Raw genomic sequence first — 20,435 nt, forward strand, 5'->3', positions numbered from 1 at the left:
TTGTCCACCAGACCAAAACTGTTTTTATTAGTCACTGAAATAGCTCGGGGTTCTAGTGTGTTGGTAGAGATAATGTGTAGGCCAATTTGTTTAAAAAAAATTCAATAGGCCTATAGTCTCTTGCACACCTACAAAGCACCTTATTAATTTATTTTCTTTAAAAAAAAAAGTTTTTCAAGTTTCGTTTTTAATTGGAACCAAGTTCAATTAACGCTGAGGATTTTTCTGTGTCCCAGAGATTTAAATAAATACATAAAAAAGGGTTTCAAATGAGGGTCCGTGGCCTATATGCATATCAAACTGGTGGTCCTTGAAATTAAGAAGTTTGAGAATCACTGACTTACTTACAAAGTGTATAGATTCATGTAGTGAGATATATGCAATATTTGTATTGTGTCTTCTTGCGTCGTTCTGCTGTTCTGTAATTTGAGGTTCTGTTTTCTCTGTATGTCTTTATCCTGCTATCATGCTGTTGTACTGCACATGGCACTGTGCTATACTGTATTGTACTGTCTGGAACAGTGCTCTTTGGGCATGCCATTAACTGCTACAGTTGGGTGCCACCGATATTGTCCCTTATCATTTGACCCATTTAGGCCTGACCTCAAAATTTAAAAAAATCCTTCTAAATCCTCCAGTTTTCTGAAATAAATATTTTCACGATTTTTCAAAAATAGCAGACCTACAAGCTCGTAGCGCGCCACTCAGTGGCGCGCTATGAGCTTGTAGATCTGCTATTTTTCAATAGCTAAATTATAACATAATGTTTAAAACACCAAAAGGGGTTCCCGCCCAAAATGGGTTAACTGTCCTTTTGCGCAGATCACACAAACCTCAGCAAAAAGAAAAGGACAATATCGATGGCCTCCAACTGTATACTGTATTGTACTGTCTGGAACAGTGCTCTTTGGGCATGCCATTAACTGCCTATAAGTATATTGTTGTATTCTATGTTTTTGCTATTTTTTTTAACCATGCACTTTTTTCTTTTTCTTTTCTTTTTTTTTTACATTTGTAAACCTGTTGTGGGACAATAAATTTGAAGTTGAAACAACGTTTTGGTTTTCAGCCTCAAATTTCCATTCCGCTACAGTTAATCTGATCTTTCCATTTCCTATGTTTGAACTTTTGCATGTCTCAGACTCAGATACTGAAACAGATCTAGAGTGTATCTGCTATTTTGATGTATTTATTCATTCATTTTGACAGATCTTGACAAACATATCCTTGGCCTAATGGGGGGCCGTGACACGGAAATGTTTGAGAAGCACTAATAGCCCACTAAATCAGTCAGGATGTCGAATGGAGTCAGAGTCACTTTATATTACAAAGATAGAAACAGTATTTACAAAAGCTCATGGGAGAAGTAGGCCTAGATTAAACTCTCTGGATGGCGTTCAAGTAGTTCTCATATAGAGCATAATAGTCGCTATACTGTATACAAATAATACAGTGGTGGCCAGGCCAAGTAGTTCTCATCAGAGCATACTGTAGACTACTAGCCTGGTTTCCAGCCCATAGACCCCGCCCAGGCGCCCACTCGACTGAGTGCTCTAGTTCTTTGGAGGCTCAGAGTCTGACAATCAGGCTAATAGACTACTGTATGGGCTAGCTACTGACACTGTATGCAACACGAGCTCAGTGGCCTTGTGATCAGACTGTCAGCCCTGAGACTGGGAGGTCATACCAAAGACTCTGAAAAATGGGACCCAATGCCTCCCTGCTTGCTTGGCACGCAGCATCAAGAGTTAGATTGGGCTACGTCCCTGGGACGTACTAGCATCATGTCCAGGGGGTGTACTTGTACATCAAGCTGCCTGACGCTACAGAAACAGGTGAGACACCTTGAATAGTCCGGCAGCCGGGGGTGTGGAGTTGGAAATTTGATATATCGGTTTTTTTATTGGCCTAAAATATTGTCTATACCTATACATACATTCATGAATCCACTTGCTGACCAGCTGTCTGTATTGAGCAATTTTTTTATAGGGGTTTATATCATGTACCATACCAATACCATTAACATAAGACAAAATGTCAAAAATGTCAACATTTCATTATGCTTTAAGTAGCATGTCAAACTAGGGGGTTTTATGATTCTGAATCCATTCCAAGAATTCGTTTTGCACAAAAAACACTCCTTGGGCTAAAAACGGCCATAGGCCTCATCACAAGGTCAGCACATTTTGGGCACATGGTTATGGCAGTTTTTAGCCCAAGGAGTGTTTTATGTGAAAACCTAATGCTTGGAATGAATGTCACATAATGAATCTTCCTAATCTTGCTAATAGTATGGTATGGTCACATATATCCTTCTATAAAATAATTGCTCAATACCGACAGCCGGTCAGCAAGTGGATTCATGAATGTATGTATATAGACAATATTTTCGGCAAAAAAATAAAATCCCACTTTAAAACAAAAGAAGCCTGTTGGCTGCTGGACTAGAAGCTGCTTTGCAAATTAGGAACCCTTATTAGGCCTACAGTACTGTATTTGACCATCAGGTGGCACCATAAACGTGTATTGAACTAGAGTCTAAACATCTTTCTGTTGAAATAGAAATATGCCAAATGAAAATAGTATCAAGAATAATCTGCAGTCTCTCTCTCCCATATGTTTCCTGTCTCTCTCCACTCTACAGTATCCTGGCTATAAGCCTATATCAATAAAAGCAGAAACAAAATGTATCTAAAAAAAGAAAAGGGTCACTCTCACCCACCCAAGCCAATGCTAACTATAGGCTACAATGCTTTCAATCAGGGGGTTTCAACCATTTATTTCAACGTCCATTATTTATTCGCCATTTGTTTGTGTTAGTGACAAAACAAACATTAAACTCTGTCCATTGTCAATGGCGTGGCGTCAACAAATTAAACAAAATCATTTCAAGATCCAATGTGAATCTGAAACCTGTGCCTAGTGGGCCATTAATGGCTATAATTTAAGGCCAGGAAGTGGAGTTAATCCATTTAGCCTACTATTTACCAGAATTAACTGCAGAGTTGAGAGTTCTCCTCTACCGTGGATTAAAAGGGGATCATGTCTGGCTGTGTTTGTTGTTACAGGGGAATATAAATACCTTGGCCTACCTCTGGCAGTGGTTCAAACCATAGAGTATATGGTTCAAACCCCCAGAGGTCCTTGGGGGGGTTCCAGGGGGTCCCCAGTTCAAAACCACTTAAGCACTTTAACCCTTTAATACTGGAAGTGATGTCAAGTTGTCAACACAAATAAATGAACGGAAAAAAATTGGATTTGGAAAACTTTCAAATTAAAGCTGATAAATGTAGGCTACAAGTATACTCTCTCCTGATTGGACAACATTAGGCAACCCACCTGAAAATGTATTTCCTTTTTAGCTGGAGCTGGAGACATGGGGAGACTCCTGTTACTATAGCAATTATTGCTGTCAGAATATAGAGCTTTATAAGCTTTTAACAAAACACAACTCTTGTCCCCAAAATATTGTTATGGGTCCCTTTATTGTGTTTCCCAAAAAAGGAAAACTATTTCACGAATTAAAATTTGCATATCAAACGCGGGGGGAGGGGGGGGTTACAATTAAAAGGGTTGATTAACACTTCAATAATAAACTCATCCAATTAAGCAGCCCCCACAACCTCCCCCCATCCCATTCCATTCACATTCACATCCATGTCGACTGCGGCAGCCAGAGTAGAGCCTGCCCTCCTCCAACCACACACACACACACACACACACACACACACACACACAGAGAGAGCTTCTACCACTGGGGGAAGAGAGACTCCACAATACAGTTTTCCCCGGCCCTTTGTTCCGCCGCGGACACACATTATATACCCACACACAGAACCGTTACATTGTAGCGACGTTTAATTACATTGTAGCGAACCGGTCCCGTCTGATAAACTAAAAAAAGTGTCCAGTTTGGTTTGTGCTCGGGGTCTTTTGGGGGATTGTTTACCAAGATAAACATGGCTGCTAGTGCTGCTGCTGCTGAGACGCAGTCTTCTGGAGGAGGAGGACAAGAGCTACCGCGGTGTTGAGCCGTTTTACACCGAAGACGAGGCGAGCCCAGCCGGGGCCGAGCCCAACGCGGACCACCACCTCCTTTTTATAGCTTCTGTCGGATTTAAACAGAGGTTTCGCAGCCTATTTGTAACCAAAACACTGTGTGTGGGTGACCATCAAATCCTAGCCCGTTCGGCTACGATGGCTGCTTTTACCCACCACTTTTACTCTTCTACAATTCTTTAGTTTATCTTTTTTTGTATTTCTACCCAACAAAAAGCTCAAACAATACAGCTACGACTGGAAATCCCGGTGGTTGTGTGTTTTTGTGCGTTAGTGTGTGTATTGAACATGCATGCTAACGGTCCAACATGCAGGACACCAGTAGCAGCAGGCTCCAGGAGGAGGACGGATCTTGCGGGCAGATAATCGGAGCAACCTGGGTAGGCTTCAGAAGGCCTTTGATACCGTGGGCTTTGATTCAGCCTGTTCCAGCAGCACCGGGAGTAGAGGCTGGTGGCATGGCGATGGTGGACCCAGGGCTAGGAGGAGGAGGAGGGGGGAAGCAGCTGGTCCTCTTCAGGCAGCAGTTCGGTACCAGCGGTACCACCGGCGGTGGTGGAGCCAACTCTACTACTAGCCTGCGCCGGGGGATCATCAACAGATACCTGGCCGTGTGCGCCGTGGTCTTCTACTTCGTGCTCGTCACCCACGCGTCCTCCCCGGCCAGCAGCAAGCAGCAGAGCTGCGACGACAAGGGCTGCCTGTCCGGGAAGTGTGTCAACGGCTCCTGCGTCTGCGACCGAGGCTGGGCCGGGGAGCTGTGCCAGCACTGCCACGGGAGGTTCAAGTAAGTGTGTGTGCCCTTTAAAATGAACTTGTATCAGTGAGTGGTTCTCAAAGTTAACTTTTTAATTTCAAGGACCCCCCCCCCCCGCCCCCCAATAACTCAGCGTTACAGACCTACAAGGGTCTATATTTTGAACCCCCTCAATGAACCCCGGGAGTCCCTGAGAGCCACCCCACTCCTCAGTCAGTTCTCTGAGAGTGCAAGCAACTTGCAAGCATTTAACCAAGGGGACTAATCAAGGGAGCCATCCTTGGGGACCAGTGCAAGCAAGCACTGCCAAGAAAGGTCCAAGTAAAGTGGGTATAGCATATTTAATGTAATGCTATCTATCCTCTTTGGCTAATCTAGCTCTGAGAGTGTAAGGAAGGTTTAAGTGGTGAACTGGGCATAGTATGCCTTGCCGAGTTATGAGGGCCATTATCCTCTGTGTAGTATGTCTGGGTCTGATATGATGCATGGTGGGGTCAGGGTGGTCCTGGGTTCTGATATGATGCATGGTGGGGTCAGGGTGGTCCTGGGTTCTGATATGATGCATGGTGGGGCCAGGGGGGTCCTGGGTTCAAACCTAGCAGACAGGGCAGGGGCCTCTCTGTGTGTACTGGAGTTGGCATGATTCATGTTCCCCTGTTGTGGAATGTCCTCCTACACCAAAATGCACAGACTACTGGGATAGAATACGTAATTGGCAAGCAATTTAAGAACAACAAGTGTCACCATTCAAACGCGTCAATGTGGATTAGACGCAAACAAGCCAAAGCTTGTTTGTTTCCATTGTGGTCCACTAAACCCAACAGACAAACAAACAACCATATATTGACAGTCACCGTTGAGAACAATACAGACAAGCGGCTTTATTGTGAAATAAGTGTTAAATAGCTATATTCTGATAGCACTCATTGCTGTATAGAGTGTTTGTTCAGTAACAGGAGTCCCCATGTCTCTTCATCTCTTTATTTAAACAGAAAATTCATTTTCAGGTTGGGATTACCAATTTTATCCAATTAACCAAGTCTGGACTTTTAATGTTTGTTTAGAGCCTTATTAACAAAAAGCGTTTGCTAGCCAAGTCTATGCATTCCAGTGTGTAGTGCCTGCGTAATAAAACACATTCTTACCCTTAAGCGTCCTAAACCTGGGGGCTTTGGGGGGGACAAGATCAAAATAAATCCCTTGGCTGTATGATACCCATGAGCATCCCTCACTATTCGACACAATAATTAAGCGAGTACTTGGGAACTAAGCCATTTAGGATCTGGAAAAGCAAACGAAAGCTGGGAAACTCCTCCGCTCTAAGCCAGATCCCTAGATCAGTGGTTCTCAAAGTGGGGTCCTCCAGGGACCCTCAGCGTTCCAGTGATGTAAATAGGGTTTCAGTGTAATGGGTCCTGGGACCCAGGGGCAGTCTTTTAGACGGCACTGTTTATTATATAATAAAATCACACCCGTGTGAACTGTGAACACTCAAAGTTGTCCATTTATTGTCAATGGAATTTGTGTTGGGACAAAGTTTGTGTTTGTCCTTGAAATTATAAAGTTTGAGAATCACTGCGTTCACTAGAGTCTAGACTCTAGGGCCTAGACTACTGAAATTAATGAACAGAGGTTAAATGATACCTGTATGTTAGGAGGAGGGGTCGAGTCCTGGTAGTGTCCTGCCACTAGGCTCCAGTCTCGTGTTCAGTGGCTGCCCACTGCTCCTTAATAGTTAGGATGAGTCAAATATGTGACTATATTTGGTAAATAAAATGTGTCAGTGTCCAGAGTCGTGCTGCGTGCATCCCTCTCCAGAGCAACATTGGTAACTTCCTCCTGGGGGATGGTGTTCCAAGGCCAGTGTGGAGATGTAAACCCCCCCATCTGGTCCTTGGTCTGCCAGGGGGGCTCTTATCAGTGGGACGTGCATCGAGGACCTCCCTAGGGAGATGCTCGGGAGGCATCCTTCTTGAAGATCTACTGTGATCTTTTTTTTTTATTATCGTTATTTACAGTAGCCAATTCTTTTTTTATTATGTCAATTAATTCCTCCCAGCGCATTTTTCTGTGTTGCCACCACTGTTGTATCCTACTGGCTCACCTGCCAGCCAGTGAAGAGCCCTCACCGGGAGGACGTAGAGACTCCGTCCTACACGTTGAACATCCCCTGTTGACAGGCTGGAGTGCGCTCAGTGACAAATATCATCCTTCCCGCCCCGGCTTCCCTCCACCAAACAGAACAGTTGGACGCTCGGCCAAGGCGCGTGCGCCACAGTGGATTTGAACCCCTAGACTCCGGGGTGGTGGGCGGGTACTTCACCCCGGGATCCGCGGCCAAATATATATAATTCTGGGCGTCCTTGACACAAAAAGGATTGAGAACCACTGACATAGAAACATTGGTTTTTCAGAAAACTGTCAGGATTTAGAAGACATTTTGTAGAATCTGGTTTCAGGCTTTCAATTATCTTTCAGGCTGATCCAACTTGGGCAGTTGGGTGGGTGCGCAAATAAAAATACACTACTCGACTGGGTTAATAAGAAATCACTGGTAGACATTTACAGTCTATAACCCACAGCATTTTTTACATAATATTCATTTGCATGTAAAAAAGTCACACCCGTGTGAACTGAGTGGTGCAGTGACGTCACACACTAACCATAGCAACCATGCTCGTTTTTTTGGTACGAACACGTGTACACGGGTACAAAGCCAGTTGTTGGAGTGGTTTGCACCTCTCAAAAAGAAAGAAAGAAAACCATTAACAAAATCCTAAAATACTTGTCAGTTCTATTAGTCAGATGGCTATTGAGAGGCCCATATCTTTTCAGTCTTAACCTACACTACAGACAGTATAATGATTGATTGAATACGGCGCAACACACACAAAGCTGGGCATAGGAGGATAACCCATTAATACATGTCATCAACAAATGTTCTTACTGTTTTAGTCAAACAGTAAGAACATTTAGGCTGAAAGGATGACGCAAAACACACAAAGCTGGGCATAGGAGGATAACCCATTAATACATGTCATCAACAAAATTGAGTACCACAGACGAATAACAGTCTAAGTCCACACTATTGATCCATAATATATAAATGATAGATAAGGGTTCAGGACAACAAGGCCTTTTCGTGGAGGGGTCAGTCTGAAATTTGGACTTAGACTGTTTTTCGTCTGTGGTACTCAAATGTTCTTACTGTTTTAGTCAAACAGTAAGAACATTTAGGATGAAAGGATGACGCAAAACACACAAAGCTGGGCATAGGAGCCGGGGCGACTGGCTCAAGAGGTAGAGCAGGTCGTCCAATGATCCATGGGTCGGTGGTTCGAATCCCGGCTCCTCCTGTCTACATGTCAAAGTGTCCTTGGGCAAGACACTGAACCCCAAATTGCTCCCGATGTGCTGGTTGGTACCTTGCATGGCTTCCGCCGCAATCGGTGTATGAATGTGTGTGTGAATGGGTGAATGTAATGCACAATCTATGTAAAGCGCCTTGGATAAAGGCGCTATATAAATGCACCATTTACCATTTATAGGAGGATAACCCATTAATACACGTCGTCAAAACAAATGGAAGGAAAAAGGGAAAAACGCTGGCAGTGTCTGATCCCTCATTTCAATGAAATTGAAACTATAAAAGGATTCACATACTTTTAATAGATGATTTCAGGGCATTCCAGTTCCAGTATGGTGACAGTAGTAGAATGAGAGTTTCACTGGCTTTGAAGTATTGCAGGCACTCTCCCTTGGCTTTGAGTATCTTAAATACCAATCCTATAGCAAAAATATATGGCATAGCAAACTGGCCTGAAAGTAAAAATAGCTGTGAGATTCACCAGTCTACACTCACTGATACCATACTGTCTTATCTATGCTCTGTGGTTGTTGGTGCTTATTGTTTTACAATGGATTTAAATGGATTAGTTGGAACAACCTCTCTACCTACTGACACACCATACTGCATCGTTTTGTTTGATATTAAACCTTAGTAACATTCCTGATGGCTACAAGTCTCAGCAACCGCATGATGATGTCTCACTGCCTGTCACCATAGCAACAGAGGTTGCTGTAGGTGGCTGGTATACTTGTTTTTGAGCAACTTCTGTCATTTGTAAGATGTCTATCTTTAACAGCAACTTTGACCCATGTAAAATAGGGAAGTGCATGTGTGTGAGACAAATGGGGAGTTCCCATCCCCCTTTTGTATTTTTCTAGGTAGTTGAGACAGCTGAGAGCTGCTAGACATAAATGCTAAACACCTTGGCACTATTTTTTTCTAAATTTAGAACAGCCAATTACCCCCCTTTATTCACCAATTTAGTCGTTACTAATTAATTCCTGCTGTTGTATCCTACTGACCTGCCAGTGAGGAGCCCCCACCGAGACGACGTAGGGTCTTCATCATACTCTTCCCGACCAACAACACTCCCCGCTGACAGGTGCCTGCCCCCAACGTGCAGGAGTATATGAAACCCCGCCCGGATTCGTCCCCCGGCCCGAACACGAGCCAATTGTGTTTGTGTGTAGTAGACACTCGACAAAGCCGGATGCACCACCTCGGTGGATTCGTACCCGCGACCTCCGTGGGGGTGGGCAGGCCTTGCCGCTATTGTTCACACTATAATTCTTTGTAGGTATGATACTTCCAGCTAAACTGTTATATGGGGCTATAGAGCGTCGCAGTCCCGCCCTCTACCATGGCCTAGGAAATGAATCCCAATGCATTTTTCCCATAGACATTTCAAAAAGTATTTATTTAAAGACGGTTACGCCGCGGACAAAGCCAACTCGAGTCGTGACAACTCATGACAACACAAACAATATTTTGGACCAAACAAATAATTACAAAGAAGAAAAACAACAAAAAAAGTGTTGTAACCTGCCGTTTTTTTCTTCTTTCTAATTATTTGTTCGGCCCAAAAAATTGTGTTTGTTGTCATGATTTGTCACGACTCGAGTTGGCTTTGTCCGCGGCGTAAACGTCTTTAAATAAATACTTTCTGAAATGTCTATGAGGAAAATGAACGGAGAATCATTTCCTGGGCCATGGTAGGGGGCGGGACTGCGACGCTCTATAGCTGACACAGTGATACCTCCAAATGGCATCTCTGGACAATCAGACTTTATGCGGAAAATAATATCACTCTTTATTACACGGCTTTCTTGAATGCTTGATTCTGATTGGTCAACTGCTGAATTCAGCGGTGTGTTATTTCTTGATAATGACCCACTCTATCACAGACCGCTGTCTAATCAAAGCCTCAGAGCACCTGGCTACGCTGCTTAGATTTTGTGCTTTATCCAACGTGACAGCCATGTAGACAAACACACCATGTCATTTACAGCTAAAAACGTTGCTCTCAAAAATGTTTTTGAAAAGATTTGAAGCGACGATATAATAACCAAACATATATTCTATTTGATCAACACTCACTTCCTTGTTTTTCGAGGCGACTGTGCTGCAGCTGGGCAGATGGCCAACCACTTTCATACTTTCATTATCGTAAGAAATAATATGTATGACACGGTCGCGGCGGTAGTTGTTTAGAAATAACGCCCGGTCATTATTTCTCAACAACTCGATCTCAATCACATATTCTTCCATTTGTACACTCTCAGAGTCATGATGGTCCTTGAAAGTCAACAGTTTGACTGAGAGAACCATCACTATTGTAAAGGCTTATTCAATGTCCAGTTTTCGGTGGACAATGCTTTCGCTCACACAACACATCTCTCCGTTTTTACTAACCTCTTCGTCAACTCTTCACCAAAAGCTGGACTATGAATAGGCCTTGATTGTAAGGCAGACATGAAGTCCACACAACGGCCCAGACAGCGTGATAGAACTGCTTCCAGAAACCGTCACATCCAAATGCGATGGAATTCCTGTTCCTATGTTTTGGATCTGGTTTGTCCGTTTAGGTTTGGGTTGACGTGCAAAGCCATCAACTGCTTGTCCCACGCCCATGCTGCAAGTGATTTTTTGGGGTAAAAACAAAAAGTATAACCCATTTTGACCTGAGATCAGATTCTATAAATGTCTTCTACATCCTGACAGTTTTCTGAAAAAGCTATGTTTCTATGTCAGTCGTTCTTCGATTTTTCAAAAATAGCAGACCTACAAGCTCGTAGCGCGCCACTCGGTGGCGCGCTATGAGCTTGTAGATATGCTTATTTTTCAATAGCTAAAGCATAACATAATGCTAACACCAAAAGGGGTTCCCGCCCAGAATGGGCCTAATGCTATAGACTACTAGAGTGTTTTTTTTATCAGCTTTTACAAATTTACAGTGTTCCAGCTCCATTTCTGTCTGCTCATTTCCTTTGTGTCATCACTTCCAATTGTATTTGTTTAATATGTATCCTGCTGAGTTCTCTATCCTGATTGGATACAATTGGTATTCCACCCATCCTGAAAATGCATTTTCTGTTTAATAAAGAGCTGGATATATCTCTATATCAGAATATAGAGCTATTTAACGTTATTTTAACAAAACCAACCAAACAAACAAAAACACTTTAAAATGAGAACATGTGTTTCTAGCCAATCAAATCTGTTAGCATTTTCAATGTACAGTAGTCTCTCTCACACACACACACACACACACACACACACACACACACACACACACACACACACACACACACACACACACACACACACAGTACAATGAAAGGAAATGTCCTGCAGGGAATTTGAGCCCATGTCGTTTAATTAAAACCTGCGTGATTCATCATTTGTGAGGAGGAGGATATCCGTGCAGAGTCGGTGCAACAGGCATTCTTTCCCATTAAGAAAGACTGGGAAAGCAACTGCGTAACCATTTTAGATTTGAGCTTAAAAGCATTATTTTGGATTAATAAAAATCACAACTGAAGTGAAGTGAGGGGCACTCATATCATCGTACATCATGACATAACATGCCGATTTGCTCGTCCACATATGACGTACATTCTCCATTCATTGTCGATGGGAATTGAATGTTTGTGTAAGACCATAATCTACACTACAATATAGAATATATGAATATACTGTAGGAGGGGCTAGTGCCCCTCAAAAGCAGATGTACAATTCTAATATAATAACTGTAACCAAATGGACCTTTAACTCTTGAGATTGTGAAATGAAACCAAATGGACCCATACGGGGCCAGTTTGGTTTCATTTTTTATTGTTAAGCATCTCCATTACTTCATTTACAAGAAGAAGAATTGTTATTTTGATCAACATTTGCCTGTTATCTCTCCTATTGTACCAACATCAACACCACAAAATCTTATCCGACAACAAAATATTCTAAGTTTTGGGTCTGAGAGGCTAGATGTCATCAAACGGTGGTCCGTGGCTCAAATGCCAAATAAATAACGGGCCTCGATATGAAATGGGTTGAAGACGCCTCTTCTAATGCATTGGTTGAACTGATCATGCTAATATTTACCACCATTCTATTGTTTCATTGGTTGAAGTGATCATGCTAATATTTACCACCATTCTATTGTTTCATTGGTTGAACTGATCATGCTAATATTTACCACCATGCTGTTGTTTCAGGTTGACGGAGCCCTCGGGGTACCTGACGGACGGGCCAATCAACTACAAGTACAAAACCAAATGTACCTGGCTCATTGAAGGATAGTAAGTACACTTTTGTTTTTGCAAAGTCAAATAAACAGTAGCATACCTAAAGTGGAGTGTAATTTATACTATACTTTTGCTTTCCAAAAATCCAGCAGTGGAAAGTAACTAGGTATATTTACTGTACGTAACGTACAGTACAGTACAGTACAGTACAGTACAGTACAGTACACCTTCGATGTATTTTAACTTTACTGGAGTATTTCCAGTTTTCAGTACTTTTTCTTCTACTCCACAACATCTCACAGGCAAATAGGCCTATTGTACTTTAACTCCACCAATTATTTGAGAACTTTAACTACTAGTTACTTTGTAGATTTGGATTATTATTACAAAACGTACAGTAACCACTTCAGCCCTATATTATATACTTTCAGGCCATTTGAAAATAGCCGATCCGACGCATTGTGAGCTTGTAGATCTGCTATTCTTAAAATATCTTTATACATTTAAAAACTTGTGAGACGGGACATTCTGCATAATGAGTACTTTCTACTTTTGGTACTTTAAGTACAGTTTGATTGCCAATACTTTTGTACTTTTACTCATGTCATTTTGAATTGCAGACTTTTACAGAGTATGTCTACATTGCAGTATTGGTACTTTTATCTAAGTAAAACATTGTAGTACGTTTTCCACCAGTGCCAAACATAACTTGGCCGGTAGCTTGCAGATCTGTTTGTTTTTGGCAAGCCACGCTGTCGTGTGATGGAATGTAAAAGAAGACTAATCTGGACAGAGTGCCTTTATAGCTTGCCTCAGCTGATCTGTACTGCTGCTACTGCTGCTGCACTGTGAAGTAGATCTGGTCTGAACTATTTAACCCATTTAGGCCTGACGTTGAAATAAAAAAAAACGTTCGCTCTGAAAGAACATACCTATTCAAGGATTTGTGCCGCATTTTTACGATTTTTCAAAAATAGCAGACCTACAAGTTCATAGCGCGCCACTCGGTGGCGCGCTATGAGCTTGTAGATCTGCTATTTTTCAATAGCTAAAGTATAACAGAATGCTTGAAACACCAAAAGGGGTTCCCGCCCAACATGGGTTAAAGTCCTGGGATGTTTGCTCAGATGGGGTTTGCATACATACTTTCATTTCAATCTGACAACTTGATAATACACTGTGCCCTGCCTTTATTTCTGTCACGCTCTGATTCCTCATACAATCTAGAGTTTCCTTTGAATGAATGATAAGATGCACTCACAGGCCACTTTTATTGGGTACGCCTCGCTGGTACCGTGTTGTTTATTGGACCCCCTTTTGCCTTCAGAACTGCCATAACCCACAGACTGAGACCTGCGGCAGATTCTACAAATGCATTCTAAAATCCTATGTTGCTATATATATTGTTGCTGTCGAGCAGAAAACCCGTATCTTCATATTTTAAGCGTCACACAAAAGCATCAAAAGTAGCAGTCTAGCAGATCTATTTATCTACAAGCTTGAAGCGCAGAGCGAAGCGGCACATTTTGAGCTTGTGGATCTGCTACTTTTGAATTTGAATCCTGAAAAGTTGCAGTTTTGGACATATGAGTTTTCCACCTGACAGTATATATATAGCCAAAATCTGAAATGACACAGATGCTTTCCCGTTTTTTTGTTTTTTTTAAAGATATATTTTTTGGCCTTTTCTGCCTTTATTGATACTGTAGGTGAAAGTATACCGACAGGAAATGGGGAGAGAGATGGGGGGGGGGGGGGGGGGAGACAAGTGGGAAAGTCCGTCGGGATTGGGAGTCGAACCCGTGGCACGCTGTCCGGCTGGCTCAGCAGCCTAGATACCCAGACGTTTGAGCTAACCGTCCGGGCCAACCGGTTTTAATAGGTTGATTAATCCTTGCCATAGATTCAATAAGGAACTTGAGAGGCCCTGAGGCACTACACTGTCTCTCTGCATTTGATGTATGTGTTTAGCTTTCTTAAAGTCTGCCAAATGCCTAAATTGTAAAGGGCCAGCTGCCAGAATATGTACACTATTTCATATGGCCACACACATTGTTCCCACTGGTTGACGCGGGAGACAAATTCTGGGTGTGTGCAAACATATGTCACAAATAAATAAAACCAACAACCCAAAGCTGTGATTTGGCCTATAAGAACTGGAGATCAGGTGCTTGGAATATACCGAGGCATGTTACGTTTATTTATTTTATGTTGTTTACTTGGGGTTTTGCGATTTGGGAGCGAGTCCATATAGGTACAGGTTAAGAAAAATAAACTTCAGCAGCCACAGTACTTTTAGTCTTTAAAAAGACAATATTTTTCTACCAAATATCACTTGGCTCTCTCTGTGCCCACTAACAGCTGAACAGCGAATAGCAGTGCTGTTTATAGAATCTTTTTTCGTTTCTTTTTTTTCGGTCAGGAAATAGGAAATGGGTCAGGTTCTACTGAAACCGGTGTTTCTGCTGTCAGGGTTGCCATGTCTGCTTATTATAAGGACATTGGTCTTGCTTTTCTGTAAAGTCACTTTTAAATATTGGTAGTTGTGGGTTGCTTTTTTGGGGGGGGGGGGGGCGTTACCCCGCAGCATCCCTATTCTGGGGGTAACGTTCACCAAAGAAATAGGCAATCTTGTAGAGCGGCTATTTCTGGTGAAGAGACTTGTGTATTTTAGACTGAAAAAGAATGCACCGGTGAATCTCAGGTCTGTGTTACTAAGTATAGAGGGTCTAAGTCGGGGGTATTCAGCTAGATTAGGCAGGTGCCAACTGTAGAATAATTGTGTGGGGTGGGCCATGCAGCATGCGCTATGCAGCGTGTGCTATGCAGTGTGCGGCGTGTGCTATGCAGCGTGTGGCGTGTGCTATGCAGCGTGTGCTATGCAGTGTGCGGCGTGTGCTATGCAGCGTGTGGCGTGTGCTATGCAGCGTGTGCTATGCAGTGTGTGGCGTGTGCTATGCAGCGTGTGGCGTGTGCTATGCAGCGTGTGCTATGCAGTGTGCGGCGTGTGCTATGCAGCGTGTGGCGTGTGCTATGCAGCGTGTGCTATGCAGTGTGCGGCGTGTGCTATGCAGCGTGTGGCGTGTGCTATGCAGCGTGTGCTATGCAGTGTGCGGCGTGTGCTATGCAGCGTGTGGCGTGTGCTATGCAGCGTGTGCTATGCAGTGTGAAGCGTGTGCTATGCAGTGTGAGGCGTGCGCTATGCAGCGTGCGCTATGCAGCGTGCGCTATGCAGTGTGAGGCGTGTGCTATGCAGCGTGTGCTATGCAGCGTGTGCTATGCAGTGTGAGGCGTGTGCTATGCAGCGTGTGCTATGCAGCGTGTGCTATGCAGCGTGTGCTATGCAGTGAGAGGCGTGTGCTATGCAGCGTGTGCTATGCAGTGTGCGGCGTGCGCTATGCAGCGTGTGCTATGCAGCGTGTGCTATGCAGTGAGAGGCGTGTGCTATGCAGCGTGTGCTATGCAGTGTGCGGCGTGCGCTATGCAGCGCTGCATAGCATTCCACGCGCATCGCGTATGTGGAACGTTTTGGGGTTCTCAAAATGCATTTTGTGCTCAAACACGAAGATTTATGTATTGTATAATACATTTGTTCACAGTAATGAACAGGATATTAACTTAAACTTAAACTCCACATTAATAATGCCAATTGGTATTGTATTTTATATCATTTTAATCGTTGATTAGTCACCTTTTACAATGAGGTACAGCTTGTAAGGACCAGGCGCTCGTGGAATAAGCAACACTGCTAAACGGCACAAAAAATGTGCCAAAATTGCAAATGGTTGGTATTCAACCCTTGCTTTGAGTTGTTTAGTGGATTGGATGTTTGCACTCACCCACAGTAATAAGGAAAAAAGCCAATTCTTACACCTTATTCATTCTACAGTTGGGGAACTCGGTATCGCCTGGAAGAGGTGCCAATCTGTTGCGGCTGAGTTACATAACACTGAGTGTAGAATTAATAAAGTGTAAAAATGTTTTTTCCTTATTACTGTGGGAGAGTTCAATCATCCAATCCAACTTCATTTGAAGTAGTTAGGCCCATTTAAGTTGTATATTGTTTATGTTAATGTATGTTGACATAGAAGTACGGTACACCAGTGGTACTTGAGGTTTGTGTGTGCGATGTGCATGTGTGTGCGTGTGTGAAATACGCCGGACGGATGTTCCGGCCCGACACTTCCGGCAGAACACTCTCTGCCCAGACCAGGATTTTCTCTTCTCAGATGAGTAAGGCTGGGAATGAGACTCTGAAAACCACTGGTTTTCACCTTGTCATATATGGCCTGTGCAATTTGTGATTACGAATCCTAAAAGGCAAACAGAAATACAAATTGGAACGTTCCAATGTTTAATGCAAAAAAAGAATACACAATTAAATTGTTATTCGCAATTAGGGTATATGTGTGACAATTAATCGTCAACTTACATTTGTAACCGTGGCAGTGTTGATTCATCTATTCTTCATCTATACAAATCAGTCAACATGTCTAGGTCACATAGCTCAATGTCAGAGATGAAAATAATTCTAATCAAGTTGCTCTGTGTGTTCTTTTCCTCCTCCAGTCCAAATGCAGTGCTGAGGTTACGCTTTAACCACTTTGCCACAGAGTGCAGTTGGGACCACATGTACATCTACGATGGAGACTCGGTATACGCCCCTCTGGTGGCTGTTTTCAGGTAAGACACTGATGAACTCATTTACCGCCTACATTGCCATCTAGTGGCTGAAAAGGAACTTGCGGCTTGCCACCCGTTCACTTCAATGTTGGAGCGTCTTAGTTTGAAAGCCGATGTATAACGGAAAATGAGAGGGAGGACATGAAAAACCGCTAACTTTATTGCCAAGCATGTCACGCTCAGCCATGTGTTTATCAGCAGAAGAACTGGCTCGGTTTGTTGTTAAATATTTAGAAATATCTCTCATCCATGCTGCAGACTGCATTTTGTCTATGGGTTGTCACGATCATTTTGTCTATTCATTGTCATACAAATAATAGTGATTAACGATTTTATGTTTATTTATTGCACTGAACTTTGGAACATATGAATCAAAGTTACATTTATGTTTGACTTTTAGGCTATGTAAACAAAACACGACACAGGTCAGGTATGAGAAATTACTTAAATATGCAAAGAAATGACTGCACCAATGATGAAACTATATGTAATGCACTATGGGAAACAGGCCTTGCATTTAATAATTATTAAAAAAAATAGTAAAAATAGCCGATTTACAAGCTCACAACAGACACACAGTGCATCACGTGTTGTGAGCTTGTAGAGTGGCTATTTTGATGTACAGATGAATGGGAACTATTCTGATGATTATGTATATCAATGGAACAATGCAAATGATTATTCCAAAATAATTGCCGTCATCTCAAATACTCGTGATCAGGTGATTATGTCAGCCATGTTGTGACAGCAAAAATCTAAGCAGCAATCAGTGCAGCTTCTACATTGTTCATATAAATTCTATTGGGAGGAGAAAAATCTCTGTGTTGGAAATCTCGTCCCAGGCAGTGATGGAAAGCAACTATGTAACTTATTACTTAAAGTCTTATTACCTTTTTCAATATAACTAATTACTTTAACATTTTGAGTAATACTATTTTCCAAAAGTAACCTGTTACTATTTTCACCGGCATTGGTGGTACTGTGGGCTTGAGTGTTTATTATAATTTATAATGGTAGACTGAGTTGGAATCAAGTTGCTTTGCAGGCTGCTGATCCGGTCTATATCTAGACTCTAGAGCGGCTACAGAAACAATGCACAATTGTCTGTACGTGTGAATTAACAGATGCGGAAGGGCGGGCTTTAACCGTCCGGAGCAAAATAGGTAGTGTGAGACGTTTGGGAACAAAATATGCTTGGGGCAAGGAAAGAAAAGACTCATGTAACAAGAAGTAACTAGTTACTTTTGGCAGGGATTAATATGTAAAGTAATATTACTTTTTTTTAAATGAGTAACTAGTAATAGGTAATATATCACTGTTTCTGTGTAACTTTTCCAGCACTGGTCCCAGGTTATGTAAAAAAAACCCTGTTGAAATCCTACATTTTACGTAGGCTGGCGAAGGTTTTCCAACGCAGAGTGAGCAAGCTCTCATCACACGGAATACATTTTATAAATTAAAAAAACAATCAAATCAGTACGTTTTCATGCCACTTTAAAGCATTGGTTCTCAAACATTTTCAAGTCAAGGACCCCCACATTGATGTGTATTTGGCAACGGACCCTTATGTGAAAATAGTTTGTGTCACGGAAGATTCATCAACATTTGTCAAATGGCAGATCTACAAGCTGTGATATAAACTTCTTCATTTTGCAGGGGGATTCCCCCCTCAAGGAACCCCACTTTGAGAAACAATGCTTTAAAGGATGTCATATTTCTGTACAGAAACAGCAAGTCTGTTGCACACCTACAAAGTTGACAGGTGCGTAGGAGAAGACGTTGCACCAAACGAGGGTCTGACTCACTGAAAAAGAAGAGAGAAAAATAAATCCTGCACACTGTCTTCACATGCAGTTAAAGGCTTTATTGGGAAATCACAATGTTTCGGTCTAGAAGACCTTCATCAGGCTATCTTTTAAAGCTGTATGTAGAAGGATATCAAACGGAACACAACCACCCTAAAGACTAATCATTGTGTATATTCCTGCATTATACCTGCATCCAGTGATCTTGGTACATGTAAATTGATCTATTGAAGATTCTGACTTTCAAATGTAATTTTTTTAGTTTTGATTGTATTGCTGTATTGTGCTTTCTGCTTTGGCAATGTAAACGTATGTTTTCTCATGCCAATAAAGCCCTTTGAATTGAATTGAATTGTGTGTGTCCGTGTGTGTGTGTTCGTGTGCGTGCGTGCGTGCGTGCAGTGGTGTGATCGTACCGGAGACGAGGGGCAACGAGACGGTTCCGGAGGTGGAGACCACCTCGGGCTACGCTCTGCTGCACTTCTTCAGCGACGCCGCCTACAACCTGACCGGCTTCGACATCTTCTACTCGTGAGTACACGGATTAAAGATGTCTGTCGCCACCACTGCTTTCAGTCTTTTGGGTTACACAGAAGCCAGCATGTCTCTGCTTTTAGTGCTATTCACAGTTTCACACACATTCATACACCTATGGCGGAGGAAACTATGCAAGGCACATCTGAAGCAATTACCGGTTCAGACCGGTGCTTACCGATTACCGGTGCTCAAGGACACTGCGACACTAACTCTGGGGGAGCCCGGGATCGAACTCCAGCAGACCAGCACATCCAGCCACTCTACCGGCTACTCTACCCCTGAGCCACTGCCGACCTCCACAAGTTGGAGATGGGTGGTTTGACTGACAGTTTGAGGATCCAATGGACTTTGACCCATTTAGGCCTGACGTCGAAATAAAACGTTCTCTCTGAAAGAATATATACCTATTCAAAGATTTGGGCCGCATTTTTACTATTTTTCAAAAATAGCAGACCTACAAGTTCATAGCGCGCCACTCGGTGGCGCGCTATGAGCTTGTAGATCTGCTATTTTTCAATAGCTAAAGTATAACATAATGCTTAGTTAAAATACCAAAAGGGGTTCCCGCCCAAAATGGGTTAAGAGGTTTAGTCAGAAGCGCCTTTTTAATACTTTTCACTGGTTCAATGTTTGTAAAAAGGGTGTTCAATAGCACTGATTTATTGAACAAAATTAAAAAGTTGAAATATGGAGACAGCTGGTTTCTGCCCGACAGTGACGGTATCTTCTATGGAAGCATGCTGTGCATCACAACACGTGTACAGGCTTACAGCGTGACGTGTTGTGTGCTTGTAGATCTGCTATTTTTGGTTATTGGTTATTTTAAGTGTATTTGAAGTGCTCAAACTAGCAATAGAAAACACGTTTAGAAGCACCTAATTCACTCCCATTAAAGCCTCAATCTGTGACTTCTTCAACTGCTTGGCTGTATGTGGAACAGAACAGCAGCAGCATAGGTTTAGAAAAAAATAATACCTAAACATCATTCCATTTTCAGTCAT

The 20,435-nt window shown here is 42.5% G+C and overlaps 1 protein-coding gene across 1 annotated transcript in view; it reads left to right on the forward strand.

The window, feature by feature from the left end:
* Nucleotides 1-3,654: 3,654 nt before the first annotated feature.
* atrnl1b (attractin-like 1b) overlaps nt 3,655-20,435 on the forward strand; it is a 110,257-nt gene continuing 93,476 nt past the window's right edge. Inside the window, exons 1-4 of the mRNA XM_079493392.1 lie at nt 3,655-4,846; nt 12,380-12,463; nt 16,979-17,092; nt 19,300-19,428. Coding sequence (XP_079349518.1) covers nt 4,368-4,846; nt 12,380-12,463; nt 16,979-17,092; nt 19,300-19,428 — 806 coding nt within the window. The 5' untranslated portion in view covers nt 3,655-4,367. The remainder of the gene's footprint in view (nt 4,847-12,379; nt 12,464-16,978; nt 17,093-19,299; nt 19,429-20,435) is intronic.

This window comes from Electrona antarctica (assembly GCF_951216825.1).
Source record: "Electrona antarctica genome assembly, chromosome: 22".
In the NCBI taxonomy this organism is placed as follows: Eukaryota; Metazoa; Chordata; class Actinopteri; order Myctophiformes; family Myctophidae; genus Electrona; species Electrona antarctica.